A 25,589-nucleotide genomic window follows, 5' to 3' on the forward strand; every position below is an offset into this window, starting at 1 on the left:
GTCATTGCAGTATGGGGTCAAACAAATGACTATATCTCCACGAATATTCCACAGGCGAAACTAAAACTTTACCAAAGTTCGTTTGATACATATGGGACTTTGTGCGTAAAGTTTTATCAAAATCCGTGATGGTCATGCAGGGAGCCCTTGATCACTTGACATGGAATAACCCAAATAGTACATGACCTACCAGTGAAAATGGGATCTGAATCTCAACCAAAAGCAGAGTTGTATGATGCTTTGGATTTTGAACAGACTCTGAAGGTTTCTTAAAGTTTCCCTTCCATCATCTAATGAAGGATACCTTATTTCAGAATTGGGAAACAGCTCTACTTGTGTCTGTGGCTCCTAAAAAACTGGACTATCTTATAGAGTCCAAGCATGTCCAGGGTTTGATAAACCTCAACTACAACATCAATCCCTCTTAGTTGAATCTGTCCTAAAATCTCATCCAGCACTAGAACATATGCTAGTACTCCTTTTGGAAGAGAGAACTGTACTCTGGACAAATTTGGTATAATGGCATCAATATACAGAATAGAGAGTTGCGCGGAGACAGAAATCCCACCCGTCCCCGCGAGGAGTCCCCTCTGTCCCCACCCGTCCCCGTGAGGAATCACCTCTGTCCCCGCCCGTCCCTATAAACTTCAGAAATAGTTATTTCATTTAATTATGCTACTTATGCTCTTGTAGAAACCCATTTACAAATAAGCAAAGAGACTTTATTAATTTGGAAATATTAATTGGGAAGAATACATACTTTGTAAACGGGTTTCTACCAGAGCCTCTAATGTAAATATAAAATATAAATACTCAGCTGATGAGAACCCCCCAAGCTGTCAGCTGAGGACTTCCTTTGCAGTTGGTCGGGGGTCCCTTTTGCCAGCTTGGCAGGCAGCAGTAGCGTCCCTGAGTCACAGATGCTGGCACCTCAGTGGCTCATGGATGTTGCCAGCAACTGCTGTGCTTGGTGGAGGGGAGTTCTGGCCGTCTCTAGAGGAGGTCCTCTGCTGGCGGTGCTTGGGGATCCCCACCAGTCACAACAAGGGTCAGCAAGTACTTCAACACTGTAGAAATAAAACCAGAAATGTATTTCCTTTTCTTATGAACACGATACAAAGACATCTGCTATATACATTTCCCAAAGCTAACGTATTTTTGTCAATAAATTCTGTTTTTTACCTTTGTTGTCTGGAGACTTATTTTTCCATGAAGTTGGTCCAGACTTCATTCTCTCCCCCAACTTTTTCTTTTTCACCCTGCCCCTTTCTTTCTCTCTCCCTGCCCCCATTTCTTTCTTTCGCCCTGCCCTCCCAAGCCACCGCCATTGGGGAACAGGCTGCCACCACCAGGAAACAGGCTACCACTGCTGCCGCAATCGGGGAACAGGCCGCCGCCAAGTTCTGAGTTTTCCCTGCTTCCCTTCCCCGTAAAGAGGATGCTGAAGCGCCGGGCCAACCAACCTTCCCATCTCCACCCAATCTCCACCCTAGACCCCACCCCCAAATAGTACTAATTGTAACACCATTTTTTCCATCCATTTTTCATATATACACACACATAATATAATCGTATTTACAACACTTAGTTGTTAACCACAAAATTAAAATACAGAAAGCACACTGTATGCTTTTCAACATTCATTTCTACCAGAAAACAGATAGCCCCATGCAAATGCAGGACCAAAAACTAAAAGTACTAATATTCAAACAAACCCTAAGATGCAAGACTCTTCAAGCAGTACAACCCCCAGAGAAAACCAAACAAATGCATTTCTTCCTGAACAGACAGCAGATGCAAAATCACTAAATAAAAGCATTTCCTCTACTGTTGTTGTCTTGTCTCCCTCCATGTGTCTTGCTTTCTGACCTGCCCCCCTGTGTTAGCTTCAGGCTGGTCCATGGTGCGATCAACGCAGGGTCTTCGGGCTGGCTCCCTGAGTGCTGCATTGCACAAAGCTGTGGGAAGCGGCTCCTCGCACATGTCCCACACCTCATCTGGAAGCGGCTCCTCGCGCGTGTCCCACACTTCATCTGGAAGCCTTCCCTTTGATTTTGCGACGTCAGAGAGAAGGCTTCCGAGTCAGGCGCAGGCCGCAGGTAGATGCCTTTTCCTATGGCTTTGTGCACTGCAGCACTCAGGGAGCCAGCGCAAAGATGCCGCATTGATCGCACTGAAGACTGGCGGCTACTGAACAATCTCTTGGGCCCGATGGAGGTGCCAGCCCTGTGGACCGGCAGAAAATTTCTGTGGACCGGCGGTTGAAGCTGAGCCATGAACGCACTCAAGTGGATAAAGAGCCGCATGCGGTTCGCGAGCCGTGATTTACCGACCACTGATGGCAATCTCTTATGCATTAAGATGGCAACACCTCTTTGCCTCCCACTGAAGGTAGAAGAGTAAAGTTCCACTCAGGCATGCTCGATCTGAGAAAGGTGGGTCTCTTACAAATATGCTATATCAGTACCCAGCTTCCTGAGATGAGTCAATATCCGTGAACGCTTAATGGGAGACTTGATTCCATCCACATAGTCACTTTCAAATCAGCCATAACCACAGACTATCTGGATGCCCAGCTAAACTCTGCCGCAGATTGAGTATATGCTACCAACCACAATGCCCCCGGTACCTCATCCCACTCACACCCACCCTCCCCACACACCCCACAAACATACACAGGCATACCCTCCCACACCAGACATACCATAGCCATACCCCCAGCATACAATCCCATATGCACTTCCCCAGCCCACCCAGAGAGGACCTCCTCCCCAGCCAAAAAAACAACACATTTCTACATCCCATCTAAGAACACAACTGCAAAACCAAACTGGAGAGCCCAGCAAGACCCCAGTCAAATTGGGCCAAAGCAGATTGGCATTCTCACAGAGATAGCCAAAGCAGATTGGAGTTCTCACAGAGTGAAGGCCCCCCAGCCCCCTGCAGAGGTCCTCCAGCCAACAGCATACAGTACAGGCAAATGCAGGTGCACAGGGGTCAGGACGGTAGGAGCCCCAACAGGCCACAGCAAACATGGGACCCAGGCAGGAACAGGGATGCCAAAGATCAAACCCTAGGGCCAAAACCCTGTGCCCAGCAAGGCTTCCCTGGGCAAGGTCCATGCCATTCCCCACAGGAAAGACAGAAGTCCATCAGGCCGCACAGGGTCTTGCAAAAGCAGTAAATTGGGCAGGAAGCCGCTCCATAACTGCCCTGGCTTCCTTCACCTTGGCAAGGGTAATCGCCCTGCCATCCTGCCACACATGCAGCTTCGCCGAGAACACCAGTGCGAATTGGAGGCCTCAATTGTGAAGATCGTGCAGAACGGTGACATAAGTTTGCAGCCACTTGCAGGGAGTAATTGTTAAACAACAGCACTTTAGAGTCTTCATAGTCCAAAGCCCCTGTTTTTTGGAAAGCTCGGTTGGTCTTTTCCCTACCTGCCCTGCCGCAGCACATAGCTGACCGGAAGTCTTCCCGATGTCAGCGCTGACGTCGGAGGGAGGGAGGGCTTTGCTTAAGCCCTCCCTCCGACGTCAGCGCTGACATCGGGGAAGACTTTCGATCGGCTGTGTGCTGCGGTAGGGCAGGTAGGGAAAAGAAGACGAGCCTCGCGGCTCGAGTGCATCGGAACCCCGCAGGATCCCCGTGACCCTAGGGGGCACCCCCACGGGATCCCCGTGACCCGAAGGGGGAACCCGCGGGATTCCCATCATCCCCGTTCCCGTGCAGCTCTCTAATACAGAAGGTACTAAACCAAGAAGTAAGGTAGAAGCAGCAGCAAAAATGGTATGAACAGCACAAGACAACATGAGGACAAAGGAGGAGAATTTTTTTTTCTGTCTTGTCCTACTTCTTTCCTCCCACCCCAAAAAAATCTAATGGAAACAAATGTAGCAGGGTAGTAGGAGGAAGCCAGCCCTCAATAGTAACAGACACAGGGTGCTGAAGGCAAATAGCATGGGCTTTGATTCATATGAACTCTAAAAGTTTTTGGCATTGAATGTTCATAATGAGCAGGAAATCAACATGGAGTTGGTAACATCATTAAAAATATTGGGTGTCTTAATGATAAATTTTCTTACCACGAGCACATAAATAATACTGTAAAATCTTGTTTTTATAGAGTGAGAATGATTCGCTCTATCTCTAAGTTTCTAGAACCAAAATCACTAAATATATTAATTCACTCTAATTATCGCTAAACTTGATTACTGTAATTCTTTATTAATGTCCAACTATCTTCAAATGTATCTTCCTGGAAATGTCCAGCTATCTTCCAATGTAATGTAACTTCCTGGAAATGTCCAGCTATCTCCCAATGTAATGTAACTTCCTGGAAATGCCCAGTTATCTTCCAATGTAATCCGCTTAGAACCGCAAGGTACAAGCGGAATAGAAATCCGTAATGTAATGTAATGTCACGCAAAAAGAAAAGAAGCGTTTTCAGATAATCCAGAACACTGCCGTTAAACTCATTCATAACGGTAAAAAATATGACCATGTCACTCCTTTTCTGACTAAATCTCACTGGCTTCCAATTAACCACTGTATTACTTTTAAAATTTTACTCCTAGTATTTAAAACCCTTTCCACTAATGAACCCCAATTTATTAATAATTTACTTATCCCTTATAGTACGTCGCGTTCTCTCTGGTCCACTAATCAAAAGCTCATGGTAGTCCCCTCCCTGAAAATTATTGGAACTCGACGACATGTTTTCAGTGATGGCTCCAACTTTGGAACACTTTACCTCAGCATGTAAGAGAGGAAAATAATTTGAGTCATTTTAAAAGTAACTTAAAGAGCTACCTTTTTAAAGATGCTTTTAATCTGTAAATTATGTTCAAATTTTACTTTAGTTTCTTTCAGGTTTCCATTTTTCCCTCTCTAATGTTCTTTCCTTTTATGGTTCTCTTTTGTACTTTAAAATATTGAATTGTAGTTCTGTCCCTCTTTACCTTGTGTAATGATTAGTCTTTAAGTCTGTCGGTTTAACCCATTATTTTAAATTTTAAACGATTTGTTTAAATATATGCTTTTTTTAAAATTAATGTTGTATCTCGCTTAGTAAAACTAAATAAGCGATTCATCAAACTAAAATAAAACTTGAGACCACCCGGAGATAGGAATCCAAGATGGCGTCAGCCCCGGGACAGTGTCTCTAATTTCTATCTATAGAGCAGTCCATTCCGATTTCTAAAAACTAATGCCGCATTCGAAGTGTAAGTGGACGGTCCGGACTGATCCCCCTGTACCCCAGACTCCGACCCCTACTGAGCGCTCAATTCTGGACTTTGTTTCCGTACCTGGGAGTTCCATATCAAATGTCGGAGGGATGTCTGGCGTTTCTTCGGGGGGAAGAGGTCCCGAGGTCTTGGACTGGGAGATTTTTCTCTCCCCTCCGGCAGCTGTGCCTCCACCACACCCAGACTATCCTGCAGCTGAGTTGAGGGACCCCAGCGAACTTTCTCTCGCGAGGGAGATCCCAATTGCAGGGGCAGAAGCAGCGGAAGTTCTGGTTGAACAATGAGATTTGGAAGGGAAGGTGGTAACCTCCACTCCAGCAAGATCATCTCCGGTTGTTATATTAGAGAGCATTTGGAATGCTGTCTTGAAGCTCAACTCTTCAGTCGACAAATTTTCTCAGGAGCTAACAACGCTTGTGAGTACTGTTAAATCTCTATCTGAAAAATTTGAAGGAACTAAGCAGCAATTAACTTCAGAGGTTAAGCAGGTGAAAGAAAAAGTAGAAGATCTCCAAACTTTATCCTCAGGATTGGTTAAAGACAAAATTCTTTTTAACAGAAAAATTGAACTATTGGAAAACTATAACTGAAGGCTTAATGCTCGCCTGCTAAACTTTCCAAAATCATTAGGAGTGACTCCCATGGAAATGTTCAGGAAATTCTTGATTGTATTCCACCAATTAATCGTATATACTATATTCCTCTTAAAACAGAACATGGGAGCCACACCGGATGAAGGTGTCCAGAATCCATCAGAAGTTTTGAATCTTACAGATTTTCTTGAGACTTCAGTAACTGAGACCTTAGAGCGTGCCACTTTAATTGTTTCCTTTGTTTTCGAACAGGATATATCTGCTTTACTTAGGCAATATTCCGCAATTCTCAAGTACCATTCATGGGGAAAAAAGTCTGGATCTATCCAGACGTTACTAGACAGACGCAAGAGCGCAGGAAATTATTTCTGGCTATGAGAGTTGAAGTAGTAAAGCTGGGTGGGAATTTTCTTTTGGCTTACCCCTCTAAGTGTATTATAAAGTACTTGTGGACAAAATGTTTTTTTTTCTCACCCGAACAACTACATGCTTTTATAGATATGAAGAAATTGTCAACAGGGGAAGTTTAGCGCTTACAACACAATAAAGTATAAGGTTGGAATGTTCTGTGAAGCCAATACCTGAATGTTTGCCTTAGAGTTCTCTTCACCATTTTCCGATTCCTTTTCCTGGAGGGCCTTATTGTAGTCTAAGGAAGATATATCTTTTTCCTATTTATGTTTAAATAAACCTTATGATTTTCCTATCTGTATTTCTTTAGCAAGAGTTATCTTGTATATTATTTCTAAACTCAATAAAAAATTAAAATAAAATAAAACTTGAAACTAGATGCAAAATGTAGCTGTGAGCTCAGTCCAGAAAATATAGCTCTATTGTTCCATCGAAACACAGGACATTAATTTTAAATTTCATGTGAAAATGAGACATGTCAAAAGAGATGAATTATCAACAGTTGATATTTCTGGTATGAGACCATTTTGGTCTTATGAATTATTCCAAATTCATATTAAATTTTAATTTACTGTATATACTCGAATATAAACCAGGATTTTGGGGCCAATAAATTGGCCCAAAAATGGGGGTCCTGGTTTATATTCGCCCCCTCCCAGAATTTTTCAGGCTGCTGCCAGACTCTGCCCCCCCTCCTCCCTGCCCTATCCTCATACCTCTGCTGATTCCTAGTGGAGGTGCAGCGGGCAGGAGCAAGCTTTCTGAACTCCTGCCCCGCTGCTAAATGGCTGCCACAGATTGAGTTTCTTCAGCCTCTGAGCAGCACCAGCAGGAGCGCAATTTGGCACTGTTGCTGGGTGTTGAGTGGCTTCCTTAAGGGCTCCCGCGAATTCTCGCGATATTGACATCTCCAGGAAGCCAGCCACTCAATGTTATCAACAAAAGTGGACTCGATTTTCTTCCTGGTGTCTCCTTCATCATCATGATCCAACTTTCTTGTCAGTGGAATTGATGTTGGATTATCTACATCTGATAGAGTCCATCTCAGTGCTATTACAACTTTTCACATGCCAGTTGGGGAAAAACCTTTTACTGCTCATCCTTTGGTCTCCAGATTCATGAAAGGACTTTTCAATGTGAAACCATCTCTCAAACCTCCTCCAGTGGTCTGGGACCTTAATGTGGTTCTTTCCAGCTTAATGAAACCTGCATTTGAATCAATGGCCACGGCTCATCTCAAGTTTCTCACCTGGAAAGTTGTCTTTCTTATTTCTCTCACCTCTGCTAGGAAGGTCAGTGAGTTGCAAGCGTTGGTGGCAGATCACCCTTCACGGTTTTTCAACATAATAGTGGTTCTACACATGCATCCTAAGTTTCTACCGAAAGTAGTCATGGAGTTTCATCTCAATTAGTTGATTATTCTTCCAGTTTTTTCCCCTACACCCATTCTCATGCTAGAGAAATGGTGCTGCACACTCTGGACTGTAAGCTTGATTTGGCCTATTACATCTGTTGGTCCACAGGGGTGGAGGTGTAGACAGATATAGGAGTCTTGACTGGCAGCCCGAAGATCAGCTTTGCAGAAGTATTTCCTACTTTATCTGAGGACAAGTAGGCAGCATATTCTCTACATGTGGGTGACGTCACCGACGGAGCCACCTAGTGCACGTTTTCACAAGCAGGCTTGCTCGAAGGCCTTCAGGCTTGCGATTGGCCCGAGCATGCACGCGTGCCCCTCCTGCCCTGCCTAGGGCATGCGTCTCCTCAGCGTGTCCTCAGTTCAATGTTTTCCACGAAGCCAGAAGCACTGCTCCCTTACTTCGCGCGTTCTCTTTGTCCCTCTTGCACCGCGGCTTATTTTGTTTGTTTCATTTGAGTCGTGGTGCTCGTGTCTTTTGTTTTCTTTATTTTCCTTCTTTTCCATTCGTATAATTTGACCGGGTTCCCGGTCTTCCTCAGGCCGCCTGGCCTCGCGGGACCACGGCTTTCTTTTTCTTATGTCCCGGCCTCATTCCGGCTTTAAAAACTGCACTAGGTGCAACCGGGTTATCTCCATCACCGATCCTCATTGTTGGTGTGTGGAGTGCCTGGGTGCAGAGCACCGCACTGAGTCATGTCCCTGTTGTGCGACCTTGCAACCGCGGGCTCTTTGTTGGAGGGTGGCCAAGATTCTCCAACTCTTTGGCCCCATGGATCCTGCAGGACAGGCCTCGAGCTTGGCCTCGGCCTCGAAGTCCCCGTCTGCCTCAAAGGCTCCGGCCTTGTTCCCTCCTTCTACTCCGGCCTCGGGTAAGTCTCTACTTTCCTCCTCAGGTGTGCCGACAAAGAAGCCTTCCTCGGAGTCTCATGTCAGCGCCGCCTCGTCGGCGTCTTCGAGACATCACTCTAAGCGTGTCTCCTCATGTAGGACATACTCTTCTTCGAGGTCGCCCCCGAAGGAGTGCACTGCTGCACCTCCGATCCACCTGCTTTGTCTCGGTGCCTATGTTCGAGGACATGCTTAAGGCTATTATTACCACACAGTTTTCCTCAGTGGTCAGCCAACTAGTCCCGACCTCGATGCCTTTGACCTCTGTGTCGACCCAGTCGCAGTCTGACCAACCTGAGCGTCCTCTTGTCTCTCGAGGCCTTCCTCGTAAGACCCATCGGATTCCCTCGAGCGAGTCATCCTCCCCTGAATCACCGGTGACTTTTCGGGGATCCAGGCCAGGGACAACTTTTTCCCCTGCTACTGCAGCGAGGCTCGCCTCTTCTAAAAAGCCCCGGGCTTCTCCGCCCTATCGGGGCAGGTCTCCACCCTCAAGACCCTTTCAACACACGCTTGTCCTCTAATTGGACTCTAGTGTCTGTTCCCCTTCGAGGTGTTTACCGGCTTCTCAAGGGCCTCCTTCGAAGTCAGGTGGGGAATTTACCTATACTCCTTCTGATCTGAGGCTTCCCCAGTGGTTTCCTCGAACTCCGGGGTCTTCCCTGGTCCATCTGGCACGGGGCCGTTCATCGACACCCCCTACACGCCTTAGTTGAACCTCTTCAGTCTCCCGTTCCTGGGACCTGAGGCCCCGGCTTACTATTCCAGGGAGGTTTCTCCCTCGTTCTCAGCTGCTCCCCGATCTCGGTTGGAGTCTCCCCCGGAGGATGAGTCTTCTTCTCGGACCGCCTCCTTTTCTCGTTTCATCTCTGACAAGGGCAGGGCTCTGAACCTTGATCTTCAATCCGACTCCCACTTTACTCAGGAATACCTGCCAGAATTGGGAGTTGACAACACGCCTCGTGAGGCGCTTCGCCTCCTGTTACATCAGGTTCTCCGGCAGACGTTCCTCCGGAACCTGGAAACACTGTATGCTGTTACGGCTATTCCCTCTAAGTTGGAGTCCTGTTCCCGGACTGTCCCGGTCAAGAGGTTTGAGGATGCTCAGCTTTCCCACCAGTCCTTGGTGGTTGAGTCTTCCTTGAAGAAATTAAACCCCTCGAGGGTTTACGCTGCTGTCCCTCTGGGCAGGGAGGGTGGCACGATGGACAAATTTGGTCGCCGTCTTTATCAGAATTAGATGATGGCAAACTGTGTCCTTAATTATAACTTGTTCTTCACTTCCTATCTCCGGTTCTGTGTTTCTGTCCTCCATTCGTTCCGGAAGGTCATTCCAGAACCTCGGCGTCGGGAGATTCGTCTCCCCGAGGAGACCCTCTCCCAAATCCGACTGTATATGTTCAGGCATCCTTTGATGCCTTAGAATTGTCCTTGAGAGTTACAGCCTTTACCATTGCCATTCGTTGCCTCGCTTGGCTCCGGATTGTGGAAATGGATCCGAATCTGTAGGATCGCCTTGCCAATCTCCCGTGTGTGGGTCATGAGTTCTTAGATGGTTCCATCGAAGCTGCCACTAAGCGCCTCTCGGACCACGAGCGGTCCTTCGCGTCTCTGGTGAAACTTAAGCCGAAAGCTCCTTCGGCTCGCCAGTATAAAATTCCTCTCCGGAGATACCCGCAAAACTTCACTCTTGCTGTCTCGAGGCCTCTTGCTAAATGACCCATGCAGCAGCAGCCCCGTCAACCTAAGACTCAGTCGCCGGCCCCGGCGAAAACCGGGCCATCCTTTTGACAATTCCAGTCCGAGCCTTCGGGCTCCCCTTCTGGAGTCTTCCCCCTTCCCCATCGGGGGTCGTCTCCACCATTTCTATGCCCAGTGGGAGAGTCTTACCACCAACAGTTGGGTTCTGTCTATCTTCCGGGAGGGGTACTCTCTCCGCTTCAGTCACGTACCCCTGGACATGCCTCCAAGAGAGTTTCCTTCTGCTCATTCTCAGCTCCCTCTCCTTCTGCAGGAAGCCCAGGCCCTGCTTCACCTTTGGATGGTCGAGGAGGTTCCCCCGGATCAGTGGAACTCCAGATTTTATTCCCGGACTTTCTGGTACCCAAGAAGACGGGGGATCTATGTCCGATCCTGGACCTCCGTGCTCTGAACAAGTTTCTGGTCCGGGAACGGTTCAGAATGCTCACCCTTCCCATGTTGTATCCTTTCTTGGACGAGGGGGATTGGTTGTGCTCACTGGACCTCAAGGAGGCGTACACGCATATTCCGATAACACCCGGCCTCTCGCTGGTATTTGAGATTCCGGGTGGGGGATCTCCATCTCCAGTATCGTGTTCTCCCCTTTGGCCTGGCGGCCTCTCGGAGGGTTTTCACGAAATGTCTGGATGTGGTAGCTGCGGCTCTACGTCTCCACGGCCTGCAGGTGTTTCCCTAACTCGACGACTGGTTAATCAAAGCGTCCTCTCGCGTCGAAACACTGCGAGCGACAAATCGGACCATCATGCTCCTTCAGAGTCTCGGCTTCGAGGTGAACTTTCCCAAGTCTCGCCTCTGCCCGTCTCAGTCTCTCGAGTTTATCGGAGCGGTCCTGGACACAGTTCGTCTCCGCTCCTTCTTGCATTGGCCTCATCAGGAGGCCCTTATCCGTTTGTGTCGACTGGTGACCCATCTGCCTGCAGCGCCCGCTCGACTCATGATGGTCCTCCTCGGTCACATGGCCTCTACGGTTCACGTGACTTCTTATGCCAGACTTCACCTACGTATTCCTCAATGGACTCTGGCGTCCCAATGGAACCAGGCTCGAGACTCTCTCTCAATGCATTGTCATGACTCCTTTGTTGAAGAGGTCTCTCCGTTGGTGGATGCTCTCTTCCAGTCTTTCGAGAGGTTTTCTGTTTCAGGCTCCTCCTCCGCAAAAGTCCTCATGATGGACTCGTCGACCTATGCTTGGGGGGCTCATCTGGACGGTCTGCACACTCGGGGTCTTTGGTCCCATATGGACCGCCTTTGTCACATCATTCTTCTGGAGCTTCAAGCGATTTTTTCTTGCTCTGAGGGCCTTATGTCACTTGCTTCGCGACCGGGTAGTGCTGGTTCGCACGGACAACCAGGTTGCCATGTATTATATCAACAAACAGGGGGGCACGGGGTCCAGGTCCCTGTGCCTGGAGGCGGTGCAGCTCTGGGATTGGGCCATCCGCTGCAACATATTCCTTCGAGCTGTCTACATTCAGGGCCAGCGGAACTGTCTGGCAGACAGGTTGAGTCGTCTAATGCAGCCTCACGGGTGGTCGCTCCACTCCGGGACTCTGCGTCAGGTGTTTGCTCGTTGGGGGACCCCGGACATCGATCTGTTCGTGTTCCCCCTCAATCACAAGTTACCCCGCTTCTGCTCCAGGATTTACACCCCTCTCAGGATCGAGGCAGATGCCTTCCTTCTGGATTGGACGCACGAGTTCCTGTATGCGTTCCCTCTATTCCCTCTGATTCTGAAGACTCTCGTCAAGCTCAAGTCTTCGCATGCCACTATGATTCTGATAGCTCCTCGGTGTCCCCGTCAACCTTGGTTCTCCCTTCTGTTGCAACTCAGTTCCAGGGAGCCTCTTCCTCTGCCTGTTTTTCCTTCTCTGCTAACACAGTCAGGGTTCTCTGCTTCATCCCAACCTCCAGTCTCTGCATTTAACAGCTTGGTTCCTCGAGACTTAATGCCCTCGTTCCAGTTCTCCCAGCCTGTGATGGATGTCCTGGAGGCGTCTCGGAAGGAGTCCACTCGACAATGTTACCAAGTGGACCCGCTTTTCTTCCTGGTGTGCTACTTGGCAGCTGGAGCCGCTGTCCGCCTCCTTGTCTGCTTTCCTGGATTATCTGTTGTACTTGTCTGGCACTGCGCTCAAGTCCTCTTTGGTTCGAGTCCACCTTAGTGCCATTGCTGCTTTTCATCAGCCGATTGACGGGAAGCCTATCTGTGTTCATCCTGTGGTTCTCCGCTTCATGAAAGGTCTTTTCCACGTTCATCCGCCCCTCAAACCGCCTCCGGTGGTTTGGGATCTTAATGTGGTCCTTACTCAATTGATGAAACCCCCGTTCTAGCCGCTAGCGTGGGCTCACTTAAAATATTTTACTTGGAAAGTGGTGTTCCTTATTGCTCTCACTTCTGCCCGTCGGGTCAGTGAGCTTCAAGCCTTGGTAGTGGATCCACCTTTCACTGTCTTTCATCATGATAAGGTGGTTCTCCGTACCCATCCTAAGTTCTTGCCTAAGATTGTTTCTGATTTTCACATCAACCAATCTATTGTTCTTCCTGTGTTTTTTTCCAAAGCCCCATTCTCACCCTGGAGAAGTGGCTCTACATTCTCTTGATTGTAAGCGTGCGCTGGCATTCTACTTGAAGTGCACCGCTCCTCATCGTTCTGCTCTCCAGCTGTTCCTTTCTTTCGATCCTAATCTCTTGGGTCGCTCTGTCTCTAAGCGGAGCATTTCTAACTGGTTGGCCGCTTGTATTTCTTTCTGTTATGCTCAAGCTGGTTTCTCCCTACCGGGTCATCGCAGGCCACAAGGTCAGGGCGATGGCGGCGTCTGTTGCTTTCCTCCGCTCCACTCCCATTGAGGAAATATGTAAGGCTGCCACTTGGTCCTCGGTTCATATAGTTCACCTCACATTACTGTCTGGATGCTTTCTCCAGGCGTGATGGCCGTTTCGGCCAATCTGTTTTGCATCATCTATTCTCCTAAATTGCCAACTTTCCCTCCATCCCCTTTTTAGTTAGCTTGGAGGTCTCCCACATGTAGAGAATATGCTGCCTGCTTGTCCTGGGATAAAGCACAGTTATCCCAGGACAAGCAGGCAGGTATTCTCACTAGTGGGTGATGTCATCCGACAGAGCCCCGATACGGACATCTTGCAAGCATGTCTTGCTTGAAGAAACTCAGAAGTTTCGAGATGCCCGCACTGCGCATGCGCCAGTGCCTTCCCGCCCGATGCTCCGGGCGTGTCTCCTCAGTTCTTTTTCTTCCGCGGAGCTGAGAAGTCTATCTTCAATTTGCGCCCATTGAATCTCTTTTTTGACCTTCTTTTTTGCCTCGGGTTGAGTTCTTTTGGCTCTCCTGTGCATTTATTTCTTTTTCAAAAAAAAAAAATTTTTCCTTCCGGTACCGGGTCGGCCGCGTGGCTGGGGCCCCGCGCCTTCGACCTTGTGGCGGAGCTTTTCCGGCCTATGTCCCGGCCGATCACTGGTTTTAAAAAGTGTAGCAAGTGCCAGCGCGCGATTTCGCTCACAGACCCTCATCGACGCTGCTTACAGTGTCTGGGACCGGATCACTTCCCAAAATCGTGCCGGCCTTGCTCCACTCTGACGGCGAGAGCGTTTAAGTGTCGCTGTCTGCTGTGGGAGTCCATGTTCAAGATGGAAGCTTCATCGGATCCTGCAGCTTCGACATCGACAGGTGCTTTGACACCTTCTGCGAAGCCCTCTGCCTCCCCGGCTGCTTCGGGCCTCCTGAAACCGGCATCGTTCACACCGGTTTCGGCCCCGGCTTCGGCGCCGGTGCCTTCATCCGTCTCCTCGGAGCAGGTATCGACCCCGACAGTTTCTCCGGTGGTGCTCAAGGTGCTGAAGACAGGCAAGCAGAAGCACGTAGCACCCAAGGAGCGCAGAGACCGTGCGGAAGGGCCCCCTTTTGGTGCGGATCCCTCCATATCGGCTTCGTTGCGGTCTATCCTGGAGGCTCAGTTCGTGGAGCTCATGCAGACCATGGGGCCTCGGCTGATTGCCACCATCCAGAGTGACCTTCCAGCTTCGGCTTCGAGGGGCGGACCGCCCCCTCCTCCTCGCCGCACTACCTCGTTACTCGGCGAGGAGGAGCAGCGAGCGGTGTCCGGGTCCTCGAGGAGGTCCTCCGTTAGCGCTGTACCTCCTTTGGAACCGATTTCCTCGAGGAGGGCCTCCCTTAGTGATATGCCTCCCTTGGAGCCCATCCCCTCGAGGAAAGCCTCGTTTAGTGACCTGCCTCCCTTGGAACCGATTACTCCGCCCCATGACTCAGTGTGGCGTCCACCTTCGGGGCCACCCAGTCCTGGGCATAGCAGGAAGCAGGACGAGTTCTTCCGAACCCCCTATCAAACCTGGGCGGCGTCGGGGGAGCCTCCGACTCTGCCGCCTCTGCGATCGACAGCATCGAGTCCAATCTGCTCCTTGGAGGCGTCTGAGCCAGTTTCTCACAGACGGGCTCGATCCCCTTCCAGGCATCGGGAGGGGCATCGATCCAGACATTCTTCGAAGCATTCCTCTCGACACTCGACCGTCTCGCCTCAGAAGAAATTGCCTCGGCTGGGGTATGCTGCTTCGACTGGGTCTCCTCCGGGCCCGGAGTTCGAGGACCCCGAGGTTTTCTACTCGTCCTGTTGCTCGCAGGCCTCTCTGGAGCCTGAGGCCTCTTCTTCTTCTAGTCCGTCTCGCAGACCGGCGACGGCAGACCAACTGTCCTTTTCATCGTTCCTCAGACAGATGGCGGATGACATGGACATTACTCTCGATGCTGGGTTTCGATATTCCAAAGAGTACCTCGATACCATGCACTTGCCTCGTCCTCCGGCAGAGTCCTTGCGGCTTCCCCTGCACAAGCTCCTCGACCAGACCTTCATGCGATGCTTCGAGTCTCCTTACTCTATCCCTACGGTCCCTGGCAAATTGGATGCGCGGTACCGCACGGTGCATCATAAAGGCTTCGAGGGTCCTCAGCTTTCTCACCAGTCCCTCCTGGTCGAGTCCTCGCTCAAGCGGTCTCATCCTGGCCAGGTCTATGCTTCAGTGCCTCCGGGCCGCGAGGGCAGAACCATGGATAAGTTTGGTCGACGCATGTATCAGAATTCGATGATGGCGTCTCGAGTCCTGAATTACAATTTCCACTTTGCAGCCTACTTGGAATTTTTTCTACCTGTGCTTCAGAAGTTCACACCATACATCGAATCCCAGGCTAGGTTTGAGTTTGAGGAAGTGGTTGCTTCGCTGTCCCAACTTCGGCTTCAGTTAATGCAATCTGCCTATGATGCGTTCGAGCTCTCCGCCCGAGCGGCGGCCTGCTCGGTGGCGATGCGCCGGTTGGCCTGGTTGCGGACCATTGATATGGACCCGAATCTTCAGGACCGCCTGGCAAACGTCCCGTGTGCTGGGGCGGATCTTTTTGACGAATCCATCGAGACTGTCACGAAGAAGTTGTCTGACCACGAAAAGTCCTTCCAACCTATCCTTCGGCCGAAGCCTAAGCCTCAGCAGTCTCGACCTTCTCGTCCGCCGTTGATTTATCAGAGGCGTTATCAGCCAAGGCAAACTCCTCCTGCGAGGCAACCGGCGAAGCGTCTGCCTCCCCAAAAGGGTCAGCCTAAGTCTCAATCGCCTGCTGTCCCTAAGACCATTCAGCCTTTTTGACTGTCTCGTCGAGGGCATAACCAACCTCGTTCTGCCTCCCCCTGTTTTTCCCATCGGAGGGCGCCTCCATCATTTTTATCATCCCTGGGAGGCCATAACATCCGACCTCTGGGTCCTTACTATCATCAAGGAAGGATACTCTCTTCATTTCCATCGAGTCCCTCCGGACCACCCTCCAAGAGAGTATCCTTACAACTTGACTCAGACCGCCCTTCTTCTCCAGGAAGCTCAGGCTTTGCTCCGGCTTCGTGCCGTGGAGCCAGTCCCGACGGACCAACTGAACCAGGGGTTTTACTCCCGGTACTTCCTTGTTCCGAAGAAGACGGGCGACCTGCGACCCATTTTGGACCTCAGGGCCCTCAACAAATTCCTAGTCAAGGAGAGGTTTCGCATGCTGACACTTGCTTCTCTCTACCCTCTCCTCGAGCAGAACGACTGGTTATGCTCTCTGGATCTCAAGGAGGCCTACACTCACATTCCCATTCATCCGGCCTCCCGCAAGTTCCTCAGATTTCGGGTGGGACATCTACATCTGCAGTATCGAGTGCTTCCATTCGGCCTGTCCTTGTCTCCCAGAGTTTTCACGAAGTGTCTGGTGGTGGTGGCTGCTGCACTCCGGAACAGGGGTCTTCAGGTGTTTCCATACCTTGACGACTGGCTCATCAAGGCCCCGTCAGCTCTGAAGGTCATTTCGGCGACCTTGACCACGATCTGCTTCCTGCAGAGTCTAGGCTTCGAGATCAATTTTCCCAAATCTCATCTGCAGCCTACCCAGTCCCTTCCCTTCATTGGGGCGGTACTGGACACCATCCAGCTTCGAGCATTCCTTCCTCCTCAGCGCATGGATGCTCTTCTTCGTCTCTGCCAATCTGTATCTTCTCGCCAGTCCATCTCAGCGAGACACATGATGGTCCTCCTTGGCCACATGGCCTCTACAGTTCATGTGACACCCTTTGCCAGGCTCCATCTCAGAATTCCTCAGTGGACCCTAGCTTCTCAATGGACTCAAGTGTCAGACCCGTTGACTCGACACGTCATAGTCACTCCTGCTCTTCGGCAGTCTCTACTTTGGTGGATGACCTCTTCGAATCTATCCAGAGGTTTGCTGTTTCACGCTCCTCCTCATCAAAAGGTTCTCACAACCGATTCCTCGACCTATGCCTGGGGGGCTCATCTGGATGGGCTTCGCACTCAGGGATTCTGGACCTGTGCGGACCGACTCCATCAAATCAATCTTCTGGAGCTCAGAGCCATCTTCAATGCTCTTCAAGCTTTTCAACATCTGCTTCACGACATGGTGGTCCTCATTCGCACCGACAATCAGGTCGCCATGTATTATGTCAACAAGCAAGGGGGCCCGGGCTCGGCCTCCCTCTGCCAGGAAGCTCTCAGAGTCTGGGATTGGGCGGTTCGCCACAACACCTTCCTCAAAGCTGTCTACATTCAGGGGAAGGACAATGTCTTGGCGGACAAACTGAGTCGTCTTCTCCAGCCTCACGAATGGACACTCCACTCCAAGCCCCTTCATCAGATCATTGCTCAGTGGGGAACACCTCAGATAGACCTCTTTGCGGCTCCCCACAATTTCAAACTGCCTCAGTTTTGCTCCTGGATCTACGCTCCTCATCGCCTCGAGGCAGATGCTTTTCTGCTGGATTGGGGGAATCGCTTTCTGTATGCGTTTCTGCCATTCCCTCTCATTCAAAAGACTCTGGTCAAGCTGAAGTCCGACCATGCCACCATGATTCTGATAGCTCCTCGGTGGCCCAGGCAACCTTGGTTCTCCCTTCTACTTCAGCTCAACAGCAGGGAACCGTACCTACTTCCAGTGTTTCCTTCACTGCTTACTCAGCATCAGGGATCTCTGCTTCATCCCAACCTGCAGTCTCTCCACCTGACAGCTTGGTTCCTCTCAACGTAACTCCGCACCAGTTTTCCCAGGCGGTGAGGGATGTCTTGGAGGCTTCCAGGAAGCCTGCTACTCGTCAATGCTACTCCCAAAAATGGACTAGATTTTCTTCATGGTGTATTTCCAATTCTAAGGAGCCTCAGCGAGCTTCCCTATCCTCTGTTTTGGACTATCTTTTACATCTGTCTCAGTCTGGTCTCAAGTCGACATCTATACGAGTCCACCTGAGTGCTATTGCGGCTTTCCATCAGCCTCTACAAGGGAAACCTCTCTCTTCTCATCCTGTGGTTTCCAGATTTATGAAAGGACTTTTTCATGTCAATCCTCCTCTCAAACCGCCTCCAGTGGTTTGGGATCTAAATGTTGTCCTTTCTCAGCTTATGAAACCTCCTTTTGAGCCTCTGAGCAAGGCTCCACTAAAGTTTCTCACTTGGAAAGTGGTTTTTCTGGTGGCCCTCACATCTGCTCGCAGGGTCAGTGAGCTTCAGGCCTTGGTGGCGGACCCACCTTTCACAGTATTCCATCATGACAAGGTGGTCCTCCGCACTCACCCGAAATTCCTACCTAAAGTGGTCTCTGAATTTCACCTCAACCAATCCATTGTGCTTCCAGTGTTCTTTCCAAAGCCTCATTCTCATCCTGGAGAATCAGCTCTTCACACTCTGGACTGTAAACGTGCTTTGGCTTTCTACTTGGATCGCACCAAACCACACAGAACTGCTCCTCAACTTTTCATCTCCTTTGATCCAAACAAGTTGGGATGACCTGTATCGAAGCGCACCATCTCCAACTGGATGGCGGCTTGTATCTCTTTCTGCTATGCCCAGGCTGGATTACCCCTTCCCTGTAAGGTTACAGCCCATAAGGTCAGAGCAATGGCAGCCTCTGTAGCCTTCCTCAGATCGACACCGATTGAGGAGATTTGTAAGGCTGCCACTTGGTCCTCGGTTCATACATTCACCTCTCATTATTGTCTGGATACTTTCTCCAGACGGGATGGGCAGTTTGGCCAAACTGTGTTACAAAATTTGTTCTCCTAAGTTGCCAACTCTCCCTCCATCCCATTGAGGTTAGCTTGGAGGTCACCCACTAGTGAGAATACCTGCCTGCTTGTCCTGGGATAAAGCAATGTTACTTACAGTAACAGTTGATATCCAGGGACAGCAGGCAGCTATTCTCACGTCCCATCCACCTCCCCTGGGTTGGCTTCTCTGCTAGCTACCTGAACTGAGGAGACACGCCTGGAGCATCGGGCGGGAAGGCACTGGCGCATGCGCGGTGCGGGCATCTCGAAACTTCTGAGTTTCTTCAAGCAAGACATGCTTGCAAGATGTCCGTATCGGGGCTCTGTCGGATGACATCACCCACTAGTGAGAATAGCTGCCTGCTGTCCCTGGATAACAACTGTTACGGTAAGTAACATTGCTTTACTTACTGTAACAGGTGTTATCCAGGGACAGCAGGCAGATATTCTCGCAACCCACCCACCTCACCGTGGTTGGCTTCTTTGCTTGCTATCTGAACTGAGGAGACGCAGGGCGGGAGGGGCACGCGCGCATGCGCAATCGCAAGCCTGAAGGTCTTCGAGCAAGTCTGCTTGCGAAAACGTCAGCTAGGGGGCTCCGTCGGTGACGTCACCCACATGTAGAGAATATCTGCCTGCTGTCCCTGGATAACACCTGTTACGGTAAGTAATTGCGTTATGGCAGTGAAATTTCTCATCCAGCTACTGTGAGAGAACTGAAAGCAGGTTGCAGCACTGATCCTGAGTACACAGGCTGACAGCCTATGAGAGACATCAGGAGAGGTTGGAAAAGTGGGGTTTTGATGGTTTCTGGATATTTTTGTGTTCCCCCTACTGAGAAATCCTAAAATCACTGTTTTTACAGTTTGGAAAGTGTGAAAAATATTTTGGTTTTCGTGTGAATTTTTTGATGGTGGCCATCTTGGATTTTTAGTGAATATTTTAATTTTATTTTTCTAAAGTTCCCTGCTTCTTCAAAACTGCAAATTTTGCCTGGAAACTTGCTGGAATGGAGTCCTTAGGCTCTCCTAATGTGGATTCTTGCCAGGATTGTGCTAATTTAGCGCATAGCGCAGCTGGGAAGGGGGGTCACAATGTCCAGTTAGATTTTGATATGCAACTTTAATGATAATTTGGTGTCTTCTAGCTATATTTGTTTTATGATCATTTATCTTCCTGATTCTTGGAATACTTTAACAGTATGATTTATTTGAGGCTATTTATTAGCCATCTCACATCTGTCTACATGTAACATAGTAACATAGTAGATGACGCAGATAAAGACCCGAATGGTCCATCCAGTCTGCCCAACCTGATTCAATTTAAATTTTGTTTTTTTTGTTTTTTTGTTTTTAATTTTTCTTCTTAGCTATTTCTGGGCAAGAATCCAAAGCTTTACCTGGTACTGTGCTTGGGTTCCAACTGCCAAAATCTCTGTTAAGACTTACTCCAGCCCATCTACACCCTCCCAGCCATTGAAGCCCTCCCCTGCCCATCCTCCACCAAACGGCCATACACAGACACAGACCGTGCAAGTCTGTCTATTAACTGTGTAATTAGCTCTGCACATACTGTACTGCAAAATCTTGTCACGCGATATCTCAGAAGGGCAAAGGAAAAATGTATGAATGCTCTGTAAGACTTGTTTTATGAAAAACAAAAGCTTTTCAAATTTTTATAGGCAAAGTACATTACTTGTTCATATAATAAAATGGAAGATTAAAGAAATCTTTAGAGAATTCTGCTTTTTATATCTGACTTAAACAATAACAAAAAATAAACTTCCATTTTGGTTTCCTTCAAGGTTCAAAATGCCAAGCAAATAAACAGTGCCCTTAAACAGAAGCTGGAAGGAGGAATAGAAGAGTTTAAACCACCAGAGGTAAAACTTTTTCAGAGTAAGCATATAGTCGTTTCCTGGTGGTAAGATAAAGTGTTTGTTCACGTGTGTGCTCTACATTGTCTGCTTATAAATTCCCCTAAATGGTTAGTTTTGCTTCCTCCATTTTATTTTTGAAAGGCATGTGCTCTGATGGGAGAATACATACTAAGCTTTCACATTTTTTAAAATGTAATTTTTGTTGAAATTTTTTTCTGTGAGGACAAGCAAGATAGCCAAGCCAAACATCTGATAGTGCCACCAGTTTCTGTAAGGTTCAGTAAAGCTCTTGAAAGCTTTGACATTCACAGGAATTCTTGCTCTGTTGCCATCACATAAGGTTCCCCTTAATCTTGTTCTATCCACAGATCACATGGCTTACCTTTTTTCACTTCATAGTGGTTTGGCCGCCTCAGATAGCCTTTTGGTAATCTTTCATAGGTTTCATTTCTGTGTCCCCAAGGTATTTCTTTTTAGTGAAATCCCAGTCTGATTGAGTTTTGCCACAAATATTTCAGCATTTCATATTCTCGCACGTATTTTTCTGACCTTATGGAACAGGAAAGTAGCAGCCTCTGTTATAATTAAAATATGTCCCTCGGAGATCTTTATTGATTTTTGCATGTGCTGCCTGCATCACACTCTGGCCCTCCTATATTGGCATCCAAATGACCTAGAAACTGCAACAATCACTGTCAGGCCTATAAAGTAGAGGAGTATTTTCTTTGTGATCAGCTGTGAAGGGAGCATTACATTGTTGGTCTTATGAATAGCATATATTAAAAAGGTTCAATGCAGGTAATATCAAGTTTTCCAGGTAATACTCTGAGAAATACAATTAATCCATCCCAATACAGAGCAAACTTCAATCTATTTCCTTAAATAATTATATAATTTTGGACAATCTAATTGAAGAAGGAAGGAAATTCCAAACTATGAAATGTTAAAGTTTAAAATGTTAAAGATAAAAACAATCTAACAAATTTGATCTTTTGCACAGTGGGAAAACCAAGAAGCATTTGGTATCTAGTGACATATGACACATTACCCTTTAACAGGTGAAATGTTTTAACTAAACAAGTGGGAGCACCAACTTTCCCTCCCCCCTTTTATCAAGCTGCGCTGCCAAGCCACCCATAGGATTGGAATGGGAAACTCAGCATTTAGCTCACAGTGCTCAGCGTGGTTTGATAAAAGGGTTGATGGTGGTGTTAGGTAGTCAGTGAAGTTTGGAAAAAAGAGGGGGAATGGATTCATATTTAAAAGCTGAAAAAATTGGCCAGGCAGCCACATTCTGTGCCAATTGCAACCTATTCTTTAAGTCCCTTAAGCAGCCAATATATACTACATTGCAGAAGTCAAGCTGCATTAACCAAAAGCCTGAACAATGGTTAATCAAAATATTTCTTTAACAACCCCTCTCTTTTCCTGAGCACACGGGTCGGGTAGTCAATCAGATCGCATGAAATCTCTTGTAGGAAACTTCATTTGCATAGTTTTGCTCCTCCTCTTCTGTACTGTCCTCCAACTTCCAGTTATCTTCTACAAGCGAGATAGTAGGAGCTAGTCTTTTCTGCTCGTTTATTTTTTTTTAACTTCAGTAATGTTCCGCTACATCACGTGACTTCTTTTCCGTGCTGCAGAAGATCCCTTGGGGATGGCTCTGGCTGTAGGAGTCCACAGATTGAAGTGGAGAGTCTGCTTCTGGGTTTGGCTGCTTGGCAGTGCACCCATCCGGACAGCCTGCATCACAGTTCAGGAACTCAGGGACCATTTCCCTTGGGAGCAGGTTCATCTACTAGTGGGTTTGAACGCAGGCTGTGTGGCTCCGTGGCAGTTTATCCAGAATCAGAGTCAACTACATTCCTCCCCCTGTTAGCTTGCATGGGTTCTGGAAAGGGTGGAAGTCTCCAGCCAGTGCGTTAGTCCCGAGAGGCATTCAGAAGAAACAGGCAGTCCAGGTTCCAAGGCTTGTTGAGGCAGAGGATCTGCCTGTAAGCTTTTACAGTTTCCATCTTGCAGCTCACAGCATGGCACCATGAGTAACAGGCTGACAGCTTGAAAGATTGATTTGGGGGATCTCCAAAACCCAATTTTGAAAAATGCCCAAATCGCTGTTTTATTTTCCAATTCAGCTTTCCCAGGCTGTTGTTAGTGCTAAAGTCGCTGCTGTGGCAGACATCTTGGATTTCCCAATCTTAAATAAAAAGCTTTTATCTGCCTCAAAACACCTCATTTTTGCTCAAAAACAAGTGGGATGGACTTCTGGTCAGGATACTTTGGATTCATGCCCTGTTTGTGGCGGATGGCTGCATGACACTTGAGAGGGAGTGGTAGCATCCCCATTAGCCCTTCCTGCCCCTTCGGTGGGTTCTAGTGCACAGTCCATCCGAGGAATTTCCAAAAAGTCAAAATTTTAGCCAGGGGACAGCGCAAGTGTGTCTCTGCAAAGCACAGCCGTGATTTGGCACTGAAATCCCACAAAAGCTCAAAACAGGGTCCACAGGGTTTCTCTGTGGTAAGAATTTCCCCCAGAATTTATTAATACAATATTTCAGACTTATTTTATTAACAAGGACCCCACTAGAATCCATTAGGTATTGCAGCTGTTGGCGCCGGGGGGTTTTCCCTTCAAGAGAGCAAGTCCCCAATAGCAGTGCCAAGCTCAGTCGGAGGACAGTTTTCCTGCGGATGATCAGGATTTTTTTTTTTATGATTCTGCTTTGCTGTCCCTGACAGGAATTTCTTCTGTGGGTGATGGGTGATAATGCTGCAGCCTTGGAGCTACAGGACACAGATCTGGGGGACACTTCAGATCTTGGGGAGAATCCTTCTGTGTGGCAGCTGTTCAAATCATCAGCACTGATAGGGATGATCTCAGAATCCCTTCAGGAGTTAAAACTGAAGGCTACTCATCGAACCTCGGCAGTGCAGTGTTCACTTATGAGTAGTACAAAACCACAGATTTCCTGTTTTTCAGACCATCCAGACATCATGAAGATGTTTGTGGATCTGGCACAAGGGCCTCTACAGGTGGCCAAGGCAATGACTAAGCTTGATCCGTGGCGCATAACTTTTTCTCAGCTTTCTGTTTTCCCAAACATGGATTCTCTGGTGTCACGTTACAAAGTGCACTTTTCTCCTCAGTGAAGGCGGTTTGATGTTGAGGATGCCCAAGTCCACAGGATAGATTTTGTACTTAAGAAGCTTTTTGACTCCGCAGCCATTGGTTTGAAAGCAACTGCGGTGGCATCCTTTGTCACCAGAGCCTGTCATTCCAATTTGTATCACAATCCCAACTTTATTGTGGATAGGGATCCTCTATTTTTGATCACGGGCGTGGACTATGTGGCAGCTGCCCTGTATGACCTTTTATCCTAGGACAAGCAGGCAGCATATTATCACGTGTGGGTGATGTCACTGACGGAGCCCTGGCACGGACACTTCAAAAGTGCATCGCAACTTTAAGGGTTTAAGAAACTTTGCGACAGCCCGCACTGCGCATGCGCAAGTGCTTTCCCCGCCCGACGCAGGCACACGGTCCCTCAGTTTCTTAGTTTCTGCAGAGCTAAGAAAATGCATTTCAACAAACGTTGAAATTTTTTCTGCCTTCCTGCTCTCGCGTTTTTGATTTTCTAATCATTTTCTCTTTTGCTGTTCTTTTTCTTTAAAAAAAAAAAAAAGACAAAGGAAAAATCTGTTTTTTTTCTCCCTTGCCGTCCACCTTGGCCACCGGTTTCAATTTGGTAGAAGTAGTCTTCCCGCCCATGTCATGCCCGCTTACGGGATACAAGAAGTGTGGTTGCTGTGTTTGGCCCATGTCCATGATTGACCCACATCTCTTGTGGCATCCTTTGTTGCCAGAGCCTGTCACTCCAATTTGCATCACAATCCCAACACTGTTGTGGATAGGGATCCTCTTTTTTTGATCACGGGTGTGGACTATGTGGAGGCTGCCCAGTATGATCTTTTCAGGGTTGTGAGCAAGCTGTTGATTTACTCTCTCTGTATGTAGAATGCTGTGGATTAGTCAGTGGTCAGGTGATTCTTCTTCCAAGACAACTCTTAAGTAAGTTACCATTTAAAGGACAGTTACTTTTTGGTAAAGGCCTGGTTGATTTTAAGGCTAGTATACAAGACTATAAACCAAAGTCCTTGCTGGACAGCAGGCCACAGTCCTCTGAGGGATCAGGGTAAGGTGCTTTTCGTACCTCCAGGAGATATTGTCAGTATTCAGAGGTTACTCGGGCCAAAGGTCATTTCAGAACCCCAAGCAATGATTTGGAAGGGCTAGGCATTCACAACCATCTACTTTGTCCCCAAAAAGCAATTATGACACCAGACCAGTGGCCAGACCTCCATGCATTGGGGAGAAGCTTTCGGCATATTTGGAGGAGTGGGCGGAGATAACCATAGATAGCTGGGTGCTGGATATTCTATGGGAAGGATACCCTACAATCTGCCAGAGATCCTGGGTTCAGTACCCTCAAGAGGTTCATCGGGAAGTGAAATTAATGACAATGACAGCCAAGAGTGATTGCATAAAATATATTGGGTAGAAATAGGCTTTGTTCGCATTTGTTGATTTTGAAATGTCCTAGAAGTACACACGCTTTCTTTGTCTTTCCATCTGTCAAAAGGATGCAAATTTAAAAAATATAATAACCACCTCTTGTCCTATCAGGCAGCACCGTAGGACAGGGATTTGCAATCTTTAATTGTAACTTCTAGCACTTACCAACATTTTAGGAAAGGCTTGAGGGAGGGATAGTTGCTACCTGTGGGGAAG

At 48.2% G+C, this 25,589-nt stretch overlaps 1 protein-coding gene across 13 annotated transcripts in view; it reads left to right on the plus strand.

Annotated features, from left to right (window-relative positions):
- Positions 1–25,589, plus strand: part of RCOR3 (REST corepressor 3) — a 220,086-nt gene that overhangs the window by 68,883 nt on the left and 125,614 nt on the right. For 7 of the 13 annotated variants that reach the window (XM_033938113.1, XM_033938102.1, XM_033938109.1 and 4 more), the window contains one exon: positions 20,726–20,819. In XM_033938113.1, the coding sequence (XP_033794004.1) occupies positions 20,726–20,819 (94 nt within the window). The remainder of the gene's footprint in view (positions 1–20,725; positions 20,820–25,589) is intronic. The other 6 variants (XM_033938112.1, XM_033938108.1, XM_033938114.1 and 3 more) reach the window with 1 other exon arrangement.

This window comes from Geotrypetes seraphini, chromosome 3 (genome assembly GCF_902459505.1).
Source record: "Geotrypetes seraphini chromosome 3, aGeoSer1.1, whole genome shotgun sequence".
Taxonomy (NCBI): Eukaryota; Metazoa; Chordata; class Amphibia; order Gymnophiona; family Dermophiidae; genus Geotrypetes; species Geotrypetes seraphini.